Here is a 23504-nt window from a genome sequence, read left to right on the forward strand (position 1 = left end):
TAAACACTCGGCATAGTGGAAGGGCTTGTCCAACCAGTCACCAGCCAGATGCTCCCCTGGACTCTGACTCCAGGCACAACCCCTCTCAGGGAAGACCAATCAATTAATGGAATACACGTCGCATAGGGATGGCCAGACCGCTCTGCCACTCCTATCACCTGAATCAGAGCCTATCCGCAACCTTACAAGTTGTGACAATTTGCTACACGGCAGGCGAAACCCAAATGGCACCAGCCAATCAGCCAAGTGGGGGAAATTCCTGCCGTGCTCCTGTCCCAACGACAGATGACACACGACAGCATAGCAAGGTCATGCGTGCAAGCCCTAAATATAGGGAGAGGTGGGCGGGTGTTCCGATGCACTGGCCCAAAAGAAGAAGCTCAGGGAGATGTGCATGGGCTTAAATAAAGGTCCCTCAATACAAATTTGCTGGCATCCTATTGGTCTGATTGCACCCAGCATCGAGGGACCTCCAATAGGGTGTTGTGGCCATCCAAACGTTCCCACCTACAACACAGGGTCTGGTTGACAGGTGACACCACAACATGTGCCCTCTGGTTAGGGAGGACCCGATCTCTCCTCAGGCCACACCCCTCCCTGGTCTGCCTTGCACCCTCCTTGAGTGTTTTCACATGCCTGGAATGTGCTCTGGAGCTCTGACTGTGCATTTTACGTGCCTAGATAGAGACAGGTTTGCATAGAAACTAGCCTACTGTACGAAGGTGAAATTTACATTCATTATCCCTGTCCATTTTTTCTCTGGCCCTGCCCATTCCTAGCATGTGACCCTTGGAAGCTTTTGTCCAATGCACACCCACACCCACCCACACCTATCTTAAACAATTCCAATATTGTTATTTTGCTAGCCACTTCAAAATTCTTTAGAAGCATTTCCAGTATCACAAAATCAGATTGTGAAGTTCCCACAGCAGCCTAGTTCTGTGATTTGAAAATATCTTTATATTTTGTGTTGCTTTCCTGTGGAGAAGTCTGGTGATGACAGAGAAGCATTTTGTTTGAACTCTCTGTTTTACAGGTACAACTGCCACCGGGAGGAGGAGGAGGAAGAGGAAGATGGAAACTCATAATCAAATATCCAGCACTCCAGAGGATCAGTGTGTCATTCTTCTGTGTTTGGCAATTGAATTAAATCTGGTTAGGCAAACACTTATGCAGGAAATATTGCCTGGAGATAAAAGTTGTCATGGAGGCTTAAGTTACCTGCATCACAGAAACACAAAGCAATGTTTGGGTTTTATGTGGCAGGTGGGGTTTCAAACCACTCACCATCAGGAGGGCCCTTTCTAAGGAGTGGACAAAGCTCTTGTGAAGCCAGAAGGTGTGTGTGCCCTTTACTCACGGGTGTACTTCAAGCTGCAATTAGCACAAATGACATTTTCTTTCTGAGTGGCATTTCCACTCATATCTAAAATAAGCTTGTTCCCTCAGCTTTCAATGGCAGCACGCAATGTCATTTCCCAAATGGATTAAATAACAGGAAGCAAAATAAGCATTTTCAGAACATTCTCAAGCCGACATGGATTAGCTGACTACTCTTTTCAAATGGAGGGGAAAGGATTGCAAAGTAAGCTTGATTCACAGGAGCAAAATAAGATTTCTCTTATTATGTCAGATTTATAAGTAATAACTTTGCTGCTGTATTTCCCCCTTATTGAAAAATCTCCCTTTCTTAATGAATGGTATAGATAGAACATGGGATGGAATTCTCCTTTCCAGCCACGAAGAATGCATTTTCATGTCCCATCTCTTCTTATATATCATTCTTTTGGCCTGGCAGGTAAAGTAGCTATTTCTGTTGCCATTACTGTACTATAATTCTACAGTAAATTCTACAGTAGTTTAAAGATTTATAGTTTTATCAGCATATATTTAAAAAAAGGACTGAAGTTTTCCATGTTCTGTTTAAAACAACAAAGAAACATAATTCCCTCCCCCCTCTCTTGATCTATCTTCTGTTGAGATTCAGTGCTTTAAGAGGCTGTTAAGCTATAGATCTTCTTGTGCTGGGAATTAAGCAAGATGAGTTTCAGTTAACATTCATTAAGATGGATGATACTGTCTATTCTCTTTTGAAGCAAATCCTAGATGTTATTGATTACCTTTTGCATATGTATGCCTGTGCAAGAAAAAGATCACCTCACCAACTGCTGATGGGCAAAGGGAGCCTTTTTGCCCCCAAACACACATTTGGTTTGGGGTGTATTTGCAAAGCCCCCTTCCTCTGCTTAACAGATGGTAACTGAAGAAGCTCTTTTAGTACTGACCACTGTATTAAACAGGCCCAAAGGGTAAATGGATGCTGAATTCACAAGTGACATCCTGTTACCTCCAGCTTGAGCCAAAAAGGTGAATCAGAGCTGGCAGCACTAGTGTTCCACAAATGTAGATGATTAATGAAATCTCCCTTTACAGAATATTTAAATGAAGAAATAGGTATAGCATCCAATTAATACATCTTTCATGTGGACAGATGCATCTGAAGAGCATGCATTTTGAATTGATAAAGAGACATAAGAGTTCCCCTTAGAATGATATTATGACAAAATGCACAAAGCTGAGTCAAATTTGCATCCGTTTTCTCACTGCTTCCTTTGTAAAAGATGTGCCTCAAATGAACTCTCTTTAAAAGCATGTACATTTTTGTTCCCAAAGTGGAAAATTCCTTGATGGAGATTGGAAATCCATTATTTTGACAGTAAGAACAGCACCGAAATCATGTACAGTGGTACCTCTACTTACGAATAACTCTACTTACGAATGTTTCTACTTACGAATGGAGCTCCGTCCGCCATCTTGGATGTGGTTTAGATAGGATTTTTTCTACTTACGAATTTTTAGATAGGGTTGCTTCTACAGTACTTATGAATTTTTTCTCCCAATGCATTCCTATGGGATTTGACTTACAAATTTTTTCTACTTACAAATGTGCGTTCGGAACGCATTAAATTCATAAGTAGAGGTACCACTGTATCTAAAGAATCACCTTCTCTCTTTTGAACCTGCTGTTCTGCCAAGATCATAGTGTGAGACTCTGTTCCAGGCTTTTCCTTAGGTGGGTGGATGCCAGAAGCAAGGCCTTTTCAGTGGTGACACCCCAATTTGGAGCTCCTTAGCCACATTCTGCTTGCTAGCATTTTACTTTTTGGGGGTCCAACCAAAAACTGTTCTAATGACAAACGCAATGGATCTGCTCATTATTTTAACCAGTTTACTTCTGCTGTTCTGTATACAGTATTTGTTATTTTAGATTGCATTGTTTCAAATCTGACTTTTTACATGTCATTTTGAACATTCATCTTGTCAGAAAGTTGAAGCAGCACATTTTGAAATAAACAGCACAATCCTATGCATATTTACCCAAAAACTACCACTGTGTTCCGTAGGGCTCACTCCCAAGTAAGCCTAAACACACACAAATCTAGCTCCAATATGAATGTAATTGTCCTGCAGGAAAAAAATGTATTGATATAGAATTTCATACTCAGTCTGTTGACTTGAGGCATTATTGATTTGTTGTCGTCGTAGGCATAAAAGGGAAATCAAGCATCTTCAACTTAATTAATGGCTGGTTTGGCACAATAATTGCCTTTCACTTTATTGTTTACTGCAGTGTAGGGAGGAAAACTCTGTAAACAGCATTTGGGAAGTGGGAGTCACAACTAGCAAATGTTGATGTACAGGAAATATCCTGGCTGAAAACAAGAATCCCTACCTTGAACCTGCTGCTCTTCTTATGCATATTTATTCAGAAGTAAAACCATTGAGTTCATTGGGACTTACTTCAGGTAAGTGTGCATAGGCTTGCAGCCTTAGACATTAATCCTGTCCCAGTGCAGAGGAGAGGATTTGATGACCCTTTAAGTCCCTTGGAACACTATAATTCTATTGTTCTATTGTTGGCCATATACTGGCTGTGGCAAGCTATTACACCAACAATATCTATTGCATTACTCTGAACGATGCTGCTTTGGGGGCTCTCAAGTGTGAAAGGCAACATATAAAAACAATTCTTTCTTTTAAATCTGCTATCTTTTCAAGGCTCCTCAAAGCTCTTTTATCTGTTAACTCAGCGCACTACATCATTCCAAGTGCTCTTTCTTTCATATGTGGGAAACCTGTGCTCTCTCTTTTCGCCTGCAGCTTTACAAGGAAAGAGCTGCTATGCGTCATCCTTTATAAGCTTAGTAGGAAAGGACAACCTGTTATGGAGTAAAGAGAGCAAGGTATAACACTAATTGCTTTGTAAAACAGGTGATGAATCATGATCCAGAGGATTTTGGAAAGCTTTCCATTATGCAGGGGTAGAGAACCTCTGGATGCTTTTGGGATCCAGCTCCTATCAGCACCAGCCAGCATGGCCAATAGACAGCAATGATGGCAGGTGGAGTATCTAGCAACATCTGGAAAACCAAAGGTTCCACACCTTGGGCTACATACACACATTTTATCAAAGAATCAAGGGAGACAGAGTGCTCTTGCTTTTTCTATTTAGTCCACACACAATCTAGATCTGGTGCCTATCTTTTGCACACGAAAAGCGCTTCTTGAGAAACTGGTTTCATTCTGCAAATAAAATCACATTGCAGATTGCTTCTATATTACTCTGCAGTGTGACCAGTTGAAAACAAATGTAGGCAGTCCTGATGCAGGGAGATGTATCTACATATGTCCAATGATGTTGTGAGTGGGGATGTGCTAAGATTGCAGCTACTGCTTCCGTCTTCACTTACCTGAGGTATGCAGGGAGGAAAAGGAGTGGGCAACCTAATAAATAGAATAGAATAGAATAGAAATTTATTGGCCAAGTATCAATCATGCTTGGAATTTTGCTTCAACTACATTGCAATGTAAAGAAAAAACGTACATCATACAAACACTATTCCCCTCACAATACAAAAGCACAGCAAAAAGACCCCATACCACCAATGAGCCTTCCTTCCGCCCACAACTACAGATTCAACAATTTGATGGCACAAGGAAAAAAGCTTTTCCTGTGCCTAGACGTTTTTGTATATAGAGTCCTGTACCGACGTCCGGATGGGAGTAAATCAAACAGGTGGTGACCAGGATGTGAAGGGTCTACACTCTACAGCAATTATCTCTGCTCTCTTCCTGATTTGAGCAGCATAAAGTGTCCCTATTGGAGGCAAACTAACACCAATTACCCTCTCTGCAGTTCTTACTGCTCACTGGAGCCTCTTCCTAACCAGCTTAGAGGAGGGTTTTCAAATTACCAGGTACCTACACCCACCCTTGTGGACAGCAGGATTTAGAATCAATCTAGATTAAAAAGCAGCATGTTATGTCTTTGATGTTATAAAAACTTTCTAATAAAAATATTTATAAAAAAATAAAAAAATAAAATAAAAAGCAGCATGTTGAGGATGAGCATGAACGGTTCCAGATTTATCTTAAGAGTTGGAAGGGACCCATGGGTCATCTAGTCAAACCCCCTGCAATGCAGGAATCTCAGCTAAAGCATCCATGACAGATGGCCACCCAACCTCTGCTTTAAAACCTCCAAGGAAGGAGAGTCCACCACCTCTTGTCATAGCTGTCAAGTTCTCCTTTTTTAAGGGAAATTTCCTTATGCTGAATAGGCTTCCTTGTGAGAAAAGGGAAAACTTGACAGCTATGCCTCTTGTTGGAGTCTGTTCTACTGCCGAACAGCTCTTACTGTCAGAAAGTTCTTCTGAAGGTTTAGTCGGAATCTCCTTTTTTGTAACTTGAAGCCATTGCCTCGAGTCCTACCCTCCAAATCAGGAGAAAACTACATGCTTGTGCAACAAATTGTGTTCGCAGCCTCTGTTTAAAACTATATCCAGCTTAAATTTTTTTTACTGCTTTACATGTGAGCAAAAATCTGTTCTGCTTGCACAATGTCAATGCTTGATACAACCCAGTTGGTTGCATCTAACAATAGTCATTGTTAGATGCAAGAATAGTCAAGAATAAACCCACTGAAATTAATGGACCTAAGCTTTGTTGTTGTTGTTTAGTCGTTTAGTCGTGTCCGACTCTTCGTGACCCCATGGACCATAGCACTCCTGTCTTGCACTGCCTCCCGTAGTTTGGTCAAACTCATGTTCGTAGCTTCGAGAACACTGTCCAACCATCTCGTCCTCTGTCGTCCCCTTCTCCTAGTGCCCTCAATCTTTCCCAACATCAGAGTCTTTTCCAAGGATTCTTCTCTTCTCATGAGGTGGCCAAAGTATTGGAGCCTCAGCTTCACGATCTGTCCTTCCAGGGAGCACTCAGGGCTGATTTCCTTAAGAATTGATAGGTTTGATCTTCTAGCAGTCCATGGGACTCTCAAGAGTCTCCTCCAGCACCATAATTCAAAAGCATAAATTCTTCGGCGATCAGCCTTCTTTATGGTCCAGCTCTCACTTCCATACATCACTACTGGGAAAACCATAGCTTTAACTATACGGACCTTTGTCGGCAAGGTGATGTCTCTGCTTTTTAAGATGCTGTCTAGGTTTGTCATTGCTTTTCTCCCAAGAAGCAGGCGTCTTTTAATTTCGTGACTGCTGTCACCATCTGCAGTGATCAAGGAGCCCAAGAAAGTAAAATCTCTCACTGCCTCCATTTCTTCCCCTTCTATTTGCCAGGAGGTGATGGGACCAGTGGCCATGATCTTGGTTTTTTTGATGTTGAGCTTCAGACCATATTTTGCGCTCTCCTCTTTCACCCTCATTAAAAGGTTCTTTAATTCCTCCTCACTTTCTGCCATCAAGGTTGTGTCATCTGCATATCTGAGGTTGTTGATATTTCTTCCGGCAATCTTAATTCCTGCTTGGGATTCATCTAGTCCAGCCTTTCGCATGATGAATTCTGCATATAAGTTAAATAAGCAGGGAGACAATATACAACCTTGTCGTACTCCTTTCCCAATTTTGAACCAATCAGTTGTTCCATATCCAGTTCTAACTGTAGCTTCTTGTCCCACATAGAGATTTCTCAGGAGACAGATGAGGTGATCAGGCACTCCCATTTCTTTAAGAACTTGCCATAGTTTGCTGTGGTCGACACAGTCAAAGGCTTTTGCATAGTCAATGAAGCAGAAGTAGACGTTTTTCTGGAACTCTCTAGCTTTCTCCATAATCCAGCGCATGTTTGCTATTTGGTCTCTGGTTCCTCTGCCCTTTCGAAATCCAGCTTGCACTTCTGGGAGTTCTCGGTCCACATACTGCCTAAGCCTGCCTTGTAGAATTTTAAGCATAACCTTGCTAGCGTGTGAAATGAGCGCAATTGTGCGGTAGTTGGAGCATTCTTTGGCACTGCCCTTCTTTGGAATTGGGATGTAGACTGATCTTCTCCAATCCTCTGGCCATTGCTGAGTTTTCCAAACTTGCTGGCATATTGGGTGTAGCACCTTAACAGCATCATCTTTTAAAATTTTAAATAGTTCAGCTGGAATATCATCACTTCCACTGGCTTTGTTATTAGCAGTGCTTTCTAAGGCCCATTTGACTTCACTCTCCAAGATGTCTGGCTCAAGGTCAGCAACCACACTACCTGGGGTGTACGAGACCTCCATATCTTTCTGGTATAATTCCTGTTATGTACTGAGCTGAATCCTAGAACAATAGGATTCAGAATCAGCGGGAGCTACCCAATCCAACTCCAGGTGGAAGTGAATCCGCAACCTGATTGGTCTGCTGGAGCAGCCAATCAGGCGGCTGGCAGAAGTGAATCTGCTACCTGATTGGCCTGTAGGAGCAGCCAATCAGGCTGCAGGCAGAAGTCAATCCATAATATAATTGGCCCACAGGTGTAGCCCTGAAGTAGCCAATCACGCAAGGCCCATTGTGTAAATAATGTATATAAGCAGATGGTTTGGGGAAAAGAGCCATTCGTCTTCTCTTCTCCTCCTCGATGACTATGAGCTGAATAAAGAGCATGAAATTCACTCTTGACTCCGAGTATATTTCACTGGCGACGAAGGTGGGATCCTGCTGAGCTGACCGCCACCACGCACTGCACCGCAGCACCGCCACCTGCTGCACCGCTGCATCGCACCGTGCATCCAGGCTTCAGCTCCAGGACCCAAGGAACCCAGAATGGCAACCGACAGCAGCTTCTCGCCATTCAAACCAGCATCAGGAGACTGGGAAGGGTACGCCGCCCGTTTCAACTTCCTCCTGCAAGCGAAAGAAGTCACCAATGATGCCATGAAGAGGGCGACATTCTTCAGCGTCTGTGGAGAGGAGACGTTTGAAATCGCCCGGGCTCTCCTTGCACCTAGAGATGTCGCTACCGTCTCTTACAAAACAATAATGGAACGGCTGAAGGAGCACTTCTCACCACAGCCCTCGGTGGTAGCTTGCCGAAATGCCTTCTACGCAAAGCGGCAAGCCCCGGGGGAAACCATAACTGGGTTTGTGACCTCCCTCCGCCAAGCCGCCCGGTTATGCAACTTCTCAGAATTGGAGAACATGCTTCGTGACCGCCTCGTCGGTGGCCTGAGGGACGAGATGTTGCAACGACGCCTCTACGCCAAAAAAGACCTCACGTTCCAGATTGCTCTGGAGGAAGCCCTGGCAACCGAAGCCGCCGAGAGGTCAACGCAAGAGGCACGACCGGCCCCGCCATCCCAACCGAGGGTCTACCACGAAGACCTCACCGACGAATCCGAATCTGACAGGGAGGAAGTACACCGAGTACAGCGGCGCACTCAAGCAGCACACACACCACAGCAGCCTCGACGAGAAGGAGGGAACTGTGCAAGCTGCGGGGAGAACCACGAGAGGAGGACCTGTCGTTTCCGCAACGCAGAGTGCAGGCAGTGCAGAAAATTGGGACACATCGCCCGGGTGTGTCGGGCTCGACTCACCCGTCGACAAGCATCAGATGACCGACCCAGGAGCCCCAGGTCACACGGCACCATGCACCAAGGCAACTCGACGGAGATCACGGACTACCAGGTATTCCAGTTGCCCCATCCCAGCACAGAGAAAATTTATATAGAGGTACAGATAGAGGGAGCCCCATGCCGCATGGAGCTGGACACGGGTTCAACTCTATCCATAATCTCGGCCCGAACATTAAGGGAACTGTGCCCTAATGGGGGTCCCAAACTAAGGCCGGCCCCATTCACCCTCCGGGACTTCCAGAAACGTAAGGTCCCTACTATGGGGGTGGGGACCTTCAGGGTGCAATATCGAGGGCGAAAGCAACAATTGGACTTGCTGGTAGTTAAGGGCCCCTACGTTAGCTTACTGGGACTGGCATGGTTTGGACCTCTGGGGCTAGCCGTTACCGGGGTGAACCGCACTAGCTTACAAGTGGACGTGGACGCCATATGCAAAGAGTTTCCAGGGGTTTTCGATGGGGCATTGGGACGATATACAGGACCCCCCATTGCCCTACAGCTGGACCCCGCTGTACGACCCATCAGGCACAAGGCCCGCCGGGTCCCGTTCGCCCTGAAACCCCGCATAGACGAGGAATTGGACCGGCTCGTGGAGCAAGGAGTGCTGGAGCCGGTGCCCAACGCCCCCTGGGAAACTCCAATTGTCACACCCGTCAAGCCTAACGGTTCGGTCCGCATCTGTGCAGACTACAAATGCACCATAAACAAGGCTCTCACGGCCCATGCATACCCAGTGCCAGTGGTCAGCCATGTCCTCGCCACCCTGGCTGGGTCAAAAATCTTTGGCAAACTGGACTTGGCCCAAGCGTATCAACAGTTGCCTGTGGACGAAGCCACAGCAGAGGCTCAGACGATTGTGACGCACAGAGGGGCATTCAGAGTTAAGCGGCTGCAATTTGGCGTTAGCGTGGCACCAGGCATATTCCAGAATCTAATGGACTCTCTCCTTAAAGGGATTCCTGGCGTCACCCCCTTCTTCGATGATGTACTGATCGCCGGGCCCACACCAGAGGAATTTGAGGACCGCCTCCGCTCCGTCCTGCACCGTTTCCAGACGGCGGGCCTCAAGGTGAAGCGGGAAAAGTGTTTACTGGGAGTGCCGCAGGTGGACTTTCTGGGATTTAAGGTGGACGCAGAAGGGGTCCATCCAACCGGTGACAAGGTACGGGCCACTTCGACGAGAGGCTGCCAGTGGTGCTGGCATGCGACGCCTCTCCCTATGGCATCGGCGCTGTCCTGGGACACCAACTCCCGGATGGAAGAGAGGTGCCGGTGGCATACTTCTCCCAGACGCTTGCTGCAGCCGAACGAAACTACTCACAGATTGACAAGGAGGGTCTGGCAATCGTGAAGGGCGTAAAAAAATTCCATGATTTCTTGTACGGGCGGCCCTTTACCATAGTGACTGACCACAAGCCGTTGCTTGGCCTGTTTGCCCCTGAGAAGCAGACCCCCCAAGTGTTGTCTCCACGTGTCCTCAGGTGGTCAATTTTCCTTGCCGGCTACCAGTATGCACTAATCCACCGCCCTGGGAAGGCGATGGGCCACGCAGACGCCCTCAGCAGGCTACCACTACCAGAAACAGGCCCCGACCCAGCGCCTGCGCAAGAGGTTATGACCCTGGAGCTGCTTCCCGACCGACCCATTCAGGCACAAGAAGTTGCGCACCATTCCACAAAAGATAGGGTCATCTCCCGGGTCCTGGACTGGGTGTGGCGAGGATGGCCCAGCAGCAGCCCCGGGCCAGAATTCGCTGGCTACACAAACCGCAAACATGAACTGTCGGCCCACAAGGGGTGCCTGTTATGGGGAAGCAGGGTTGTTGTTCCCCAGCCCCTCCGCAAAAGGGTCCTCACAGCCCTACACGAGACACACCCAGGGGTAGTGAGGATGAAGGCCCTTGCCAGGAGTTATGTGTGGTGGCCGGGGATTGACAGAGAGATAGAGGCCTGGGTCCAACACTGCCAGACCTGCCAAGAATCCCGCCCGGATCCCCCAAGGGCCCCAGTCCAGCCCTGGGAGTCCGCCCGACATCCATGGTCACGCTTGCACGTGGACTTCGCTGGCCCCTTCCAGGGAAAAACATTCTTCATAGTGGTGGATTCCTACACCAAATGGCTGGAGGTCGCACTGGTACCATCCACTTCTACGGCGGCAGCCATCCGGGTACTACGTAAGCTGTTTGCGACCCACGGGCTCCCTGACACCCTCGTCTCGGACAATGGAACCGCATTCACGTCAGAGGAGTTCCAGACCTTCACAGCGCAGAACGCCATCCGCCACATCCGCTCAGCACCATTCCACCCTGCCACCAATGGCCAAGCGGAGCGCATGGTGCGGACCACCAAGGACAGCCTCCGCCGCATGACACAAGGGGACTGGGAATACCGCCTTGCCGCATTTCTTCTAGCACAGCACAGCACCCCAAGCACAACGACGGGCCGGAGCCCAGCTGAATTACTAATGGGCCGGCGCCTTGCAACTAGACTGGACCGACTTCACCCCGACAGAGCTCAGGATGAGGTAGTGGTGGGGAAAGGCAGGAACCCCCGGACATTTGTGGCCCAGGACCCAGTGTATGCAAAGAATTTTGGGGCAGGCCCAGCATGGGTACCCGCCACAGTCACCAAGGTGACCGGTCCCGTGTCGTACGAGGTACTAACGGAAGGGGGGCAATGTTGGCGCCGCCACTGCGACCAGCTACGACGACGATTCCCAGGAGGAACCCGGGAGGAGAGCGGGACAGAGGGGTCCCAAGGGGACAGCAGGGCAGTGAGGCCTGTAGAGCGAGAGGGGTGGGCAGGGGAAGCAGAAGCAGTAGGCACAGAGGGGCGCCCCGAGGCTGGAAGGACACCGGAACCAGAGCTACAACCTAGTGGTTCAGTGGCGCCAGACCAGACAGCCCTGGCACAGCCAGCAGCCTCGGAACACGAGCCAGAACCAGAACCCCTGACCAAGGAACACCCCAGGCCACAACGCACACGGAGGCGGCCAGCAGACCTTGGGGACTACGAATGCAACTTCCCGGGCAGGACTGGAACTTAGAGGGGAGGGGTGTTATGTACTGAGCTGAATCCTAGAACAATAGGATTCAGAATCAGCGGGAGCTACCCAATCCAACTCCAGGTGGAAGTGAATCCGCAACCTGATTGGTCTGCTGGAGCAGCCAATCAGGCGGCTGGCAGAAGTGAATCTGCTACCTGATTGGCCTGTAGGAGCAGCCAATCAGGCTGCAGGCAGAAGTCAATCCATAATATAATTGGCCCACAGGTGTAGCCCTGAAGTAGCCAATCACGCAAGGCCCATTGTGTAAATAATGTATATAAGCAGATGGTTTGGGGAAAAGAGCCATTCGTCTTCTCTTCTCCTCCTCGATGACTATGAGCTGAATAAAGAGCATGAAATTCACTCTTGACTCCGAGTATATTTCAATTCCTCTGTGTATTCTTGCCACCTCTTCTTGATGTCTTCTGCTTCTGTTAGGTCCTTACCACTTTTGTCCTTGATTATGGTAATCTTTGTACGAAATGTTCCATTCATATCTCCAATTTTCTTGAACAGATCTCTGGTTTTCCCCATTCTATTGTTTTCCTCTATTTCTTTGCATTGCTCATTTAAGAAGACCCTCTTATCTCTCCTTGCTGTTTTTTGGAAATCTGCATTCAGTTTCCTGTATCTTTCCCTATCTCCCTTGCATTTTGCTTGCCTCCTCTCCTCCGCTATTCGTAAGGCCTCGTTGGACAGCCATTTTGCCTTCTTGCATTTCCTTTTCCTTGGGATGGTTTTCGTTGCTGCCTCCTGTATAATGTTACGAGCCTCCATCCATAGTTCTTCAGGCACTCTGTCCACCAAATCTAAATCCTTAAACCTGTTCCTCACTTCCACTGTGTATTCATAAGGGATTTGATTCAGATTGTATCTTACTGGCCCAGTGGTTTTTCCTATCTTCTTCAGTTTAAGCTGGAATTTTGCTATAAGAAGCTGATGATCTGAGTTACAGTCAGCTCCAGGTCTTGTTTTTGCTGACTGTATAGAGCTTCTCCATCTTTGGCTGCAGAGAATATAATCAATCTGATTTCGATGCTGCCCATTTGGTGATATCCATGTGTAGAGTCGTCTCTTGTGTTGTTGGAAGAGAGTGTTTGTGATGACCAGCTTGTTCTCTTGACAGAACTCTATTAGCCTTTGCCCTGCTTCATTTTGAACTCCAAGGCCAAACTTGCCAGTTGTTCCTTTTATCTCTTGATTCCCTACTTTAGCATTCCAATCCCCTGTAATGAGAAGAACATCCTTCTTTGGTGTCATTTCTAGAAGGTGTTGTAGGTCTTCATAGAATTGGTCAATTTCACTTTCTTCAGCACCGGTAGTTGGTGCATAAACTTGGATTACTGTGATGTTAAAAGGTCTGCCTTGGATTCGTATCGAGATCATTCTGTCATTTTTGAGATTGCATCCCATTACAGCTTTTGCCACTCTTTTGTTGACTATGAGAGCCACTCCATTTCTTCTACAGGATTCTTGCCCACAGTAGTAGATATGATAGTCACCCGAACTGAATTCACCCATTCCCTTCCATTTTAGTTCACTGATGCCCAGGATGTCAATATTTATTCTTGTCATCTCATTTTTGACCACATCCAGCTTACCTCTATTCATGGTTCTTACATTCCAGGTTCCTATGCAATATTTTTCTTTACAGCATCGGACTTTCCTTTCGCTTCCAGGCATATCCGCAACTGAGCGTCCTTTCGGCTTTGGCCCAGCTGCTTCATCAGCTCTGAATCTACTTGTACTTGTCCTCCGCTCTTCCTCAGTAGCATGTTGGACGCCTTCCGACCTGAGGGGCTCATCTTCCAGCGTCATAACTTTTATATGCCTGTTGTCTTTGTCCATGGAGTTTTCTTGGCAGGGATACTGGAGTGGCTTGCCAGTTCCTTCTCCAGGTGGATCACGTTTAGTCAAAACTCTCCACTATGACCTGTCCATCTTGGGTGGCCCTGCATGGCATAGCTCATAGCTTCTCTGAGTTATTCAAGCCCCTTCGCCACGACAAGGCATTGATCCATGAAGGGGGGACCTAAGCTAGGCATGCCCATTAATTTCTAAGGGTTTACTCTGTGTACAACTAGCAATGAATACAACCCAATGTGCTATCTTTCTTCTTGTAGGAATACTTTTTACATAGGGGAGCGTTCAAAATCACAACTCTCTCTCACACACAACTACACATTCAGTCTGAATTATACGCTCCAGGAAGGACTCTACCACATAATTGTTCTGAATGTATAGTTCTGATATCAGCCTAACCAATCTCTTCCAGCTGATAGAAAGACAGTTCTGTACAGGAAACGGCATGCAATCCACTTATAGATTGTCACATGTAAGATGAGACTAAAAATGTGCAGGGAACATGGACCTGATCAAGACTGTTTGTCCACTCCTATACAGTACATTATACACTTAAGAGGCATGCCATTTCCTGCACAGAAGTAACTTTCCATTTAGGCAGCCCTCAGTGTTTTTGAGAGAATCAAACGAGATAATGGTAACCATTATCTGTGTTCCTGTGTCAGGAAAGAAATCTAAATAAATATATCAGACCAACTCTGGGGAGCAAGGATACCATCTTACAAAGCAGATAGAAGACAGAGATGGAGACATGATGTTCCCAAGGCAAAGTAACATCATGATCCACATGGGCTATGATTGAGAAATGGAATACTGACCAGGAAAAAACATGCTCTAAGTATTGATTGTGCCCGTCAACAGCTGAAATGTACCAAGGCCACAAAAGCTGGGTTCATGAATTTTCCTTAGTAAGAGAAAGCATGACTTTTCGTTTCATAAGGGTAGGGTAGCGTGATCTGAGGCAAGCAAGGGCACTCTCAGACCTACCAAACTGAGAATGGTATCCAACTAACAGTCATACTATCACAGAGACACTTTATTGGGCAATGTAGCTTCCCCATCCTCTCCTCTCCCCACCACAGTGTGACCCCTAAAGCTGCTCTGGGTTTCCTCTGAAGCAGATTTAGGCGGCAAGCAAGGAGAGAAGAGGGCAGGGAAGTTACATTGTGCAGCCAAAAGTCATTGCACTAGTGTACCTGTTTTAATTGGATACTGCCCTGAGCGTATCTCCTCATGGGACCATCACTGAGGACCTTATTTTGTTGCCTTATTCATCCACCGGGGAACTACTATTTCTCAGTAGATTTAACTAAGCTAGAACTCTGCTGACCTTAAGTTGTGTATTCTCTGCAAGGAGAAAAGTCCCCAAACATTCCTGAAGTTATTAGTCAGGGACAGGGACATTTCACACAGGGCATACCGTAGTTAAAGGGTGGAGCTCTCACCCTCAGGAGACGGTGGTGGCCACAAACTTGGATGGCTTTAGAAGAGGATTAGACAAATGAGGGCTATGCTCTGCCTCCACAGTCAGAGGCAACATTCTTCTGAATACCAGTTGCATGTCGATGATCCGTCACCCGCATGGAGTAAATAAGACACAAGGACACGTGGTTATAGGTTACTGGGTAAATTAAGGCCACAACTTTATTGGTTATAGCATGTGAATGGTATTGGCTTAGGCATTGGATGGGAACGCAACATGTGACTCCACCCTAGCGGTGTGGAGACACTTAAAGGTTAACAAACAGTGGGAGGAGCTTGTTGATGCAAATACAACTGGAAGCTTCCCCTGACATCACTGGGGGTCGTGCCATGAGCCCTAACCCCAATAGGGCATCGGACGGGATCCACGACCGCCGGATCCCCTTAACGGGATACCCCTAGGAGGTAGGTGATGGCCTTAACCTGACCTCCGACACACAACACAGATACATCACAAAATGAATAATCCAATGCCTAACCGCCAATACCATAAGTTGTGACGAATTGCTACGAGGTAGGCGAAAAAACCAAGAGGCCGGTGCCAATTTGCCAAATGGATAAAAAAAACTCCTACCAGGCCCCTTGGGCAACCAAGGCGACCAACCGAAGTCCACAGAAAGGTCAAAGTAAAGCAATGCCTAAAGGGAGGGAGAGCGGGTGATCCGATGCAGGCAGGAAGCAAAGAGAAAGATTTCCCGCTGCTGCAGCCTCTAAACGGAGCCAGACTCCGCCCCCCAGCAAGTCCTATTGGCTGGCTGAGGAGTATGACGCAGCGGCGGGGAGGGGCTGGTGCAGGGGGCTGAACATGCCCCCTGCAGGCGCAGGAAACGGGTCCCGCCCGCAAAGCCTCCCCTCTGTAAGGGAGGAGAGGTCTTGTTGGAAATCAGAAGGGAGAGTGCTCTTGTGCTTAGGTCCTTTCTGAAGGTTTCCCACAGGCATCTAGTTGTCCAAGGTGAGAACAGGATGCTGAATTGTAGGAATACTTTTTACATAGGGGAGCGTTCAAAATCACAACTCTCTCTCACACACAACTACACATTCAGTCTGAATTATACGCTCCAGGAAGGACTCTACCACATAATTGTTCTGAATGTATAGTTCTGATATCAGCCTAACCAATCTCTTCCAGCTGATAGAAAGACAGTTCTGTACAGGAAACGGCATGCAATCCACTTATAGATTGTCACATGTAAGATGAGACTAAAAATGTGCAGGGAACATGGACCTGATCAAGACTGTTTGTCCACTCCTATACAGTACATTATACACTTAAGAGGCATGCCATTTCCTGCACAGAAGTAACTTTCCATTTAGGCAGCCCTCAGTGTTTTTGAGAGAATCAAACGAAATAATGGTAACCATTATCTGTGTTCCTGTGTCAGGAAAGAAATCTAAATAAATATATCAGACCAACTCTGGGGAGCAAGGATACCATCTTACAAAGCAGATAGAAGACAGAGATGGAGACATGATGTTCCCAAGGCAAAGTAACATCATGATCCACATGGGCTATGATTGAGAAATGGAATACTGACCAGGAAAAAACATGCTCTAAGTATTGATTGTGCCCGTCAACAGCTGAAATGTACCAAGGCCACAAAAGCTGGGTTCATGAATTTTCCTTAGTAAGAGAAAGCATGACTTTTCGTTTCATAAGGGTAGGGTAGCGTGATCTGAGGCAAGCAAGGGCACTCTCAGACCTACCAAACTGAGAATGGTATCCAACTAACAGTCATACTATCACAGAGACACTTTATTGGGCAATGTAGCTTCCCCATCCTCTCCTCTCCCCACCACAGTGTGACCCCTAAAGCTGCTCTGGGTTTCCTCTGAAGCAGATTTAGGCGGCAAGCAAGGAGAGAAGAGGGCAGGGAAGTTACATTGTGCAGCCAAAAGTCATTGCACTAGTGTACCTGTTTTAATTGGATACTGCCCTGAGCGTATCTCCTCATGGGACCATCACTGAGGACCTTATTTTGTTGCCTTATTCATCCACCGGGGAACTACTATTTCTCAGTAGATTTAACTAAGCTAGAACTCTGCTGACCTTAAGTTGTGTATTCTCTGCAAGGAGAAAAGTCCCCAAACATTCCTGAAGTTATTAGTCAGGGACAGGGACATTTCACACAGGGCATACCGTAGTTAAAGGGTGGAGCTCTCACCCTCAGGAGACGGTGGTGGCCACAAACTTGGATGGCTTTAGAAGAGGATTAGACAAATGAGGGCTATGCTCTGCCTCCACAGTCAGAGGCAACATTCTTCTGAATACCAGTTGCATGTCGATGATCCGTCACCCGCATGGAGTAAATAAGACACAAGGACACGTGGTTATAGGTTACTGGGTAAATTAAGGCCACAACTTTATTGGTTATAGCATGTGAATGGTATTGGCTTAGGCATTGGATGGGAACGCAACATGTGACTCCACCCTAGCGGTGTGGAGACACTTAAAGGTTAACAAACAGTGGGAGGAGCTTGTTGATGCAAATACAACTGGAAGCTTCCCCTGACATCACTGGGGGTCGTGCCATGAGCCCTAACCCCAATAGGGCATCGGACGGGATCCACGACCGCCGGATCCCCTTAACGGGATACCCCTAGGAGGTAGGTGATGGCCTTAACCTGACCTCCGACACACAACACAGATACATCACAAAATGAATAATCCAATGCCTAACCGCCAATACCATAAGTTGTGACGAATTGCTACGAGGTAGGCGAAAAAACCAAGAGGCCGGTGCCAATTTGCCAAATGGATAAAAAAAACTCCTACCAGGCCCCTTGGGCAACCAAGGCGACCAACCGAAGTCCACAGAAAGGTCAAAGTAAAGCAATGCCTAAAGGGAGGGAGAGCGGGTGATCCGATGCAGGCAGGAAGCAAAGAGAAAGATTTCCCGCTGCTGCAGCCTCTAAACGGAGCCAGACTCCGCCCCCCAGCAAGTCCTATTGGCTGGCTGAGGAGTATGACGCAGCGGCGGGGAGGGGCTGGTGCAGGGGGCTGAACATGCCCCCTGCAGGCGCAGGAAACGGGTCCCGCCCGCAAAGCCTCCCCTCTGTAAGGGAGGAGAGGTCTTGTTGGAAATCAGAAGGGAGAGTGCTCTTGTGCTTAGGTCCTTTCTGAAGGTTTCCCACAGGCATCTAGTTGTCCAAGGTGAGAACAGGATGCTGAATTGTAGGAATACTTTTTACATAGGGGAGCGTTCAAAATCACAACTCTCTCTCACACACAACTACACATTCAGTCTGAATTATACGCTCCAGGAAGGACTCTACCACATAATTGTTCTGAATGTATAGTTCTGATATCAGCCTAACCAATCTCTTCCAGCTGATAGAAAGACAGTTCTGTACAGGAAACGGCATGCAATCCACTTATAGATTGTCACATGTAAGATGAGACTAAAAATGTGCAGGGAACATGGACCTGATCAAGACTGTTTGTCCACTCCTATACAGTACATTATACACTTAAGAGGCATGCCATTTCCTGCACAGAAGTAACTTTCCATTTAGGCAGCCCTCAGTGTTTTTGAGAGAATCAAACGAAATAATGGTAACCATTATCTGTGTTCCTGTGTCAGGAAAGAAATCTAAATAAATATATCAGACCAACTCTGGGGAGCAAGGATACCATCTTACAAAGCAGATAGAAGACAGAGATGGAGACATGATGTTCCCAAGGCAAAGTAACATCATGATCCACATGGGCTATGATTGAGAAATGGAATACTGACCAGGAAAAAACATGCTCTAAGTATTGATTGTGCCCGTCAACAGCTGAAATGTACCAAGGCCACAAAAGCTGGGTTCATGAATTTTCCTTAGTAAGAGAAAGCATGACTTTTCGTTTCATAAGGGTAGGGTAGCGTGATCTGAGGCAAGCAAGGGCACTCTCAGACCTACCAAACTGAGAATGGTATCCAACTAACAGTCATACTATCACAGAGACACTTTATTGGGCAATGTAGCTTCCCCATCCTCTCCTCTCCCCACCACAGTGTGACCCCTAAAGCTGCTCTGGGTTTCCTCTGAAGCAGATTTAGGCGGCAAGCAAGGAGAGAAGAGGGCAGGGAAGTTACATTGTGCAGCCAAAAGTCATTGCACTAGTGTACCTGTTTTAATTGGATACTGCCCTGAGCGTATCTCCTCATGGGACCATCACTGAGGACCTTATTTTGTTGCCTTATTCATCCACCGGGGAACTACTATTTCTCAGTAGATTTAACTAAGCTAGAACTCTGCTGACCTTAAGTTGTGTATTCTCTGCAAGGAGAAAAGTCCCCAAACATTCCTGAAGTTATTAGTCAGGGACAGGGACATTTCACACAGGGCATACCGTAGTTAAAGGGTGGAGCTCTCACCCTCAGGAGACGGTGGTGGCCACAAACTTGGATGGCTTTAGAAGAGGATTAGACAAATGAGGGCTATGCTCTGCCTCCACAGTCAGAGGCAACATTCTTCTGAATACCAGTTGCATGTCGATGATCCGTCACCCGCATGGAGTAAATAAGACACAAGGACACGTGGTTATAGGTTACTGGGTAAATTAAGGCCACAACTTTATTGGTTATAGCATGTGAATGGTATTGGCTTAGGCATTGGATGGGAACGCAACATGTGACTCCACCCTAGCGGTGTGGAGACACTTAAAGGTTAACAAACAGTGGGAGGAGCTTGTTGATGCAAATACAACTGGAAGCTTCCCCTGACATCACTGGGGGTCGTGCCATGAGCCCTAACCCCAATAGGGCATCGGACGGGATCCACGACCGCCGGATCCCCTTAACGGGATACCCCTAGGAGGTAGGTGATGGCCTTAACCTGACCTCCGACACACAACACAGATACATCACAAAATGAATAATCCAATGCCTAACCGCCAATACCATAAGTTGTGACGAATTGCTACGAGGTAGGCGAAAAAACCAAGAGGCCGGTGCCAATTTGCCAAATGGATAAAAAAAACTCCTACCAGGCCCCTTGGGCAACCAAGGCGACCAACCGAAGTCCACAGAAAGGTCAAAGTAAAGCAATGCCTAAAGGGAGGGAGAGCGGGTGATCCGATGCAGGCAGGAAGCAAAGAGAAAGATTTCCCGCTGCTGCAGCCTCTAAACGGAGCCAGACTCCGCCCCCCAGCAAGTCCTATTGGCTGGCTGAGGAGTATGACGCAGCGGCGGGGAGGGGCTGGTGCAGGGGGCTGAACATGCCCCCTGCAGGCGCAGGAAACGGGTCCCGCCCGCAAAGCCTCCCCTCTGTAAGGGAGGAGAGGTCTTGTTGGAAATCAGAAGGGAGAGTGCTCTTGTGCTTAGGTCCTTTCTGAAGGTTTCCCACAGGCATCTAGTTGTCCAAGGTGAGAACAGGATGCTGAATTCGATGCACTATTGGCCTGATGCAGCAGTGCTCTTCTTAGGTTCTGACATTTAAAATTAATATTTTGCATCCTGCTGGTTTAAGAGTGTCATAGAATCGATGGAAGGGACCACAAGGGCCATCTAGTCCAACCCCCTGCAGTGCAGTAATCTTTTGCCCAATGTGGGGCTCAAACCCATGACCCTGAGATTAAGAGCCTCACGCTCTACCAATTTAACTCATATTTTTAGGGGGCCAAATTTTGGTCTAAGAGGGCTCAAAATGACTGGAGAAGATACACAGTACACTGAAATAATGAGTGGAGAGGAAGCATCATTCGCGAAATGCAGAATAGATGGTTGGTCCTTCCTTGTTGTTCTCATTCACAAGCCTCATTTTTTGCGGGGGGGGGGGGGGGGAAGATGTGCTGGAGAAAATCTGGAGGACTGTCTGTGGCTGCCTGTTGAGCAGATTGCTTGCTTTATTTCTTTCAGCAGGCAACAAAGATGAAGGCAGCCAGTTTTTACAACCAGGAACAAAGATCCACTTCTACCCACACTAAAGATAATGAAAAGTAAGTTATAAGACACGGGGAAATGGAGAGATGTTTCACTAGTGCCAAATGTACGGGATCCCCCCACCCTCGTTCTACCTTTATCTTGTTTCATTGATTTCCCTTGCTCCCATCAAGACCTTTCTGCCTCACACACAAGTGCGATCCAATTATTGCAGACTATCTCCCTCTAGAAGGCCATTGCTCATCAGTGTCAGCCATCGAGGCGATTTGCACTTTCTTTGTGCCACTACTTTCACTCTTTCTCCGTTACAATCTTTGTCAATTCCCATGAGCCAGGCTGCTGGTTACAATTACTGTACCAAGGTGTGAATCAGATGGGAAAGCTGGAGCAAATACTGGACACCGAATGGGCCACTAACTGCAAACACAAGACAGTGGGCGTCACTGGAGGAGCAACTTTCTGAGGGCCACATGTCAGGCAAAAGCTCCAGGTCAGTGGAGCCAGAGTTAAAAGTGAGCAGAGTGACAGATGTGACCCTTTATACAGTAGCCCACATTCCAGACATACAAAGTCTGAGGTCTCTACACTCCCTCCCCTGAACACACTTCCATCCCCCACCCTGTATTTCTTTGGAAATGTAATGTCCATTTATTTATCCATTCATTTATTATATTTGCAACCTGCCTGATCACAAGTTAATCCAGGGAATGGTACAATAAAGCACATTAAAAAACCCAAACAATAAAACCAGTCAATACAATTATACCCTAAAACAAAAGCAGGTCACAAGTCAGCACCAGCAGGTATAACTATACTTAACCCACACAAATGTCTGAGCAAGCAAGCCTGCCTTCAGCTGGTGCTGAAATTCAAGAAGGGGTCAGCTATATATTGAGAGGGAAGGCATTCCATAAACAGGGTGCCCTCGCAGACTATACGCCCTCTCCCATGTTACTACACAATTAATCTTATCTAGCTGTGGAAAACCAAAGGAAGATTGACGATGGGTGAGGCACTCCATTAAGTATTTATGCCTATGGTTCACCCCCACTTTGAGTGGACCCATATTTTGATTGTTTCATGTACTGATTCATTCCCCCGGCTCCAAGAGCTTTTCTCATTGCTCTGTGGCAATGCCTTGTGAAAATCTGATCTTACTCTCTGAGCCGGATTTTATCAGCTGCACAGAAAATCTGTAGAGGGATTTTGCCATAGTTGCCGAGTCTCCCGCTGAAAAATGCGGGATCAGCAGCGGCGCGGCACCAGAAGTCACTTCTATGCATGTCTGGACATGCGTAGAAGCAAGTTCTGGTGCTGCTCTGCCCGATTTTCGGTGTCCAGGCATGGGCGGAGCAGCACTGGAAGTTGCTTCTATGCATGTCCAGACATGTGTAGAAGCGACTTCTGGTGCCGCGCTACCCATGTCTGGGCACTGGAAATCGGGCGGCGCCAGCACCCAAAATGGAGCCTCCCTGGCAGGTAGGAAATCCGGGGGATTTATGAGATTTTTTTCCAATCCGGGCTGCCAGTGGGAAACGGTTTAAAATACGGGGGTTTCCCGTGAAAAACGGGAGACTTGGCAGCTATGGATTTTGCCCTTGTGACACTTCCCAGGCCCCTTCCCAGGCCACACCCTTCACTGACTCTGCTATGTACCCTTCCCTAGTGATTTAGTCAGCCTACAATATGGTTTTGAACTGTGACAATACTGCTTAATAGCCTGGATGGAGAATGAAGAGTGGTCATTGGTATGTGGCCTCCAGAAGATTGCCTGTGAGGGAACACAGGCTGAAGAAAAGTTCCCCATTCCTGCTTTATGGAACAAGTTAATCCTCATTGAGAACTTGGTCATGCTGCAATGTGACAAAGAGATGGGGTGTGTGTGTGATATATATTCCTTCAGTTGTTTTATATCTGTACTCAACACCTGACAAAGGCCCAGTCTGCATGTCATGCTGTGCCAAATGAAATGTGAATGAGTAAGTATTCAAATATATGGAGCAAAAACTGTGATGACTTCGCTCCTCCTCTGCTACTGCTGTGCAACCCAGAGCTAAGTCATGGTTTACCTTGGTGTTATGTTCAAACCAGGGATTCTGGTTTGTTTCCTCCAGACAACTCATGAATTAGCATTCAATGGCTAGAACTTGTGGGTTGTCTGGAGCAAAACACACCATGAGCCTAGGCTTATATATAACACGAAGACAAACCATAGCTTAGCTCTGGGTACTTATGGCAGCAGCAGGACAGTGGGAAGAGCAACACAGTTACGACTTCAATTTCATGAGCTCGCATACTCGTTCTGTCACACTTAGATATAATTTGGCTTAGCGTTATGTGTGAAGCTG

The 23504-nt window shown here is 47.0% G+C and overlaps 1 protein-coding gene across 11 annotated transcripts in view; it reads left to right on the forward strand.

Annotated features, from left to right (window-relative positions):
* Positions 1 to 1043: 1043 nt before the first annotated feature.
* The window catches only part of LOC148687636 (uncharacterized), a 57019-nt gene continuing 34558 nt past the window's right edge, over positions 1044 to 23504 (forward strand). For 2 of the 11 annotated variants that reach the window (XM_088668721.1, XM_088668758.1), the window contains exons 1-2: positions 1447 to 1585; positions 21133 to 21212. In XM_088668721.1, coding sequence (XP_088524847.1) covers positions 21145 to 21212 — 68 coding nt within the window. In that variant the 5' untranslated portion in view covers positions 1447 to 1585; positions 21133 to 21144. Of the gene's footprint in view, positions 1586 to 3668; positions 3807 to 21132; positions 21213 to 23504 lie in introns of those variants that run through there. The other 9 variants (XM_088668724.1, XM_088668754.1, XM_088668742.1 and 6 more) reach the window with 7 other exon arrangements.

The sequence above is a fragment of the Zootoca vivipara genome, chromosome 1 (assembly GCF_965207765.1).
Source record: "Zootoca vivipara chromosome 1, rZooViv2.hap1.1, whole genome shotgun sequence".
NCBI lineage: Eukaryota > Metazoa > Chordata > Lepidosauria > Squamata > Lacertidae > Zootoca > Zootoca vivipara.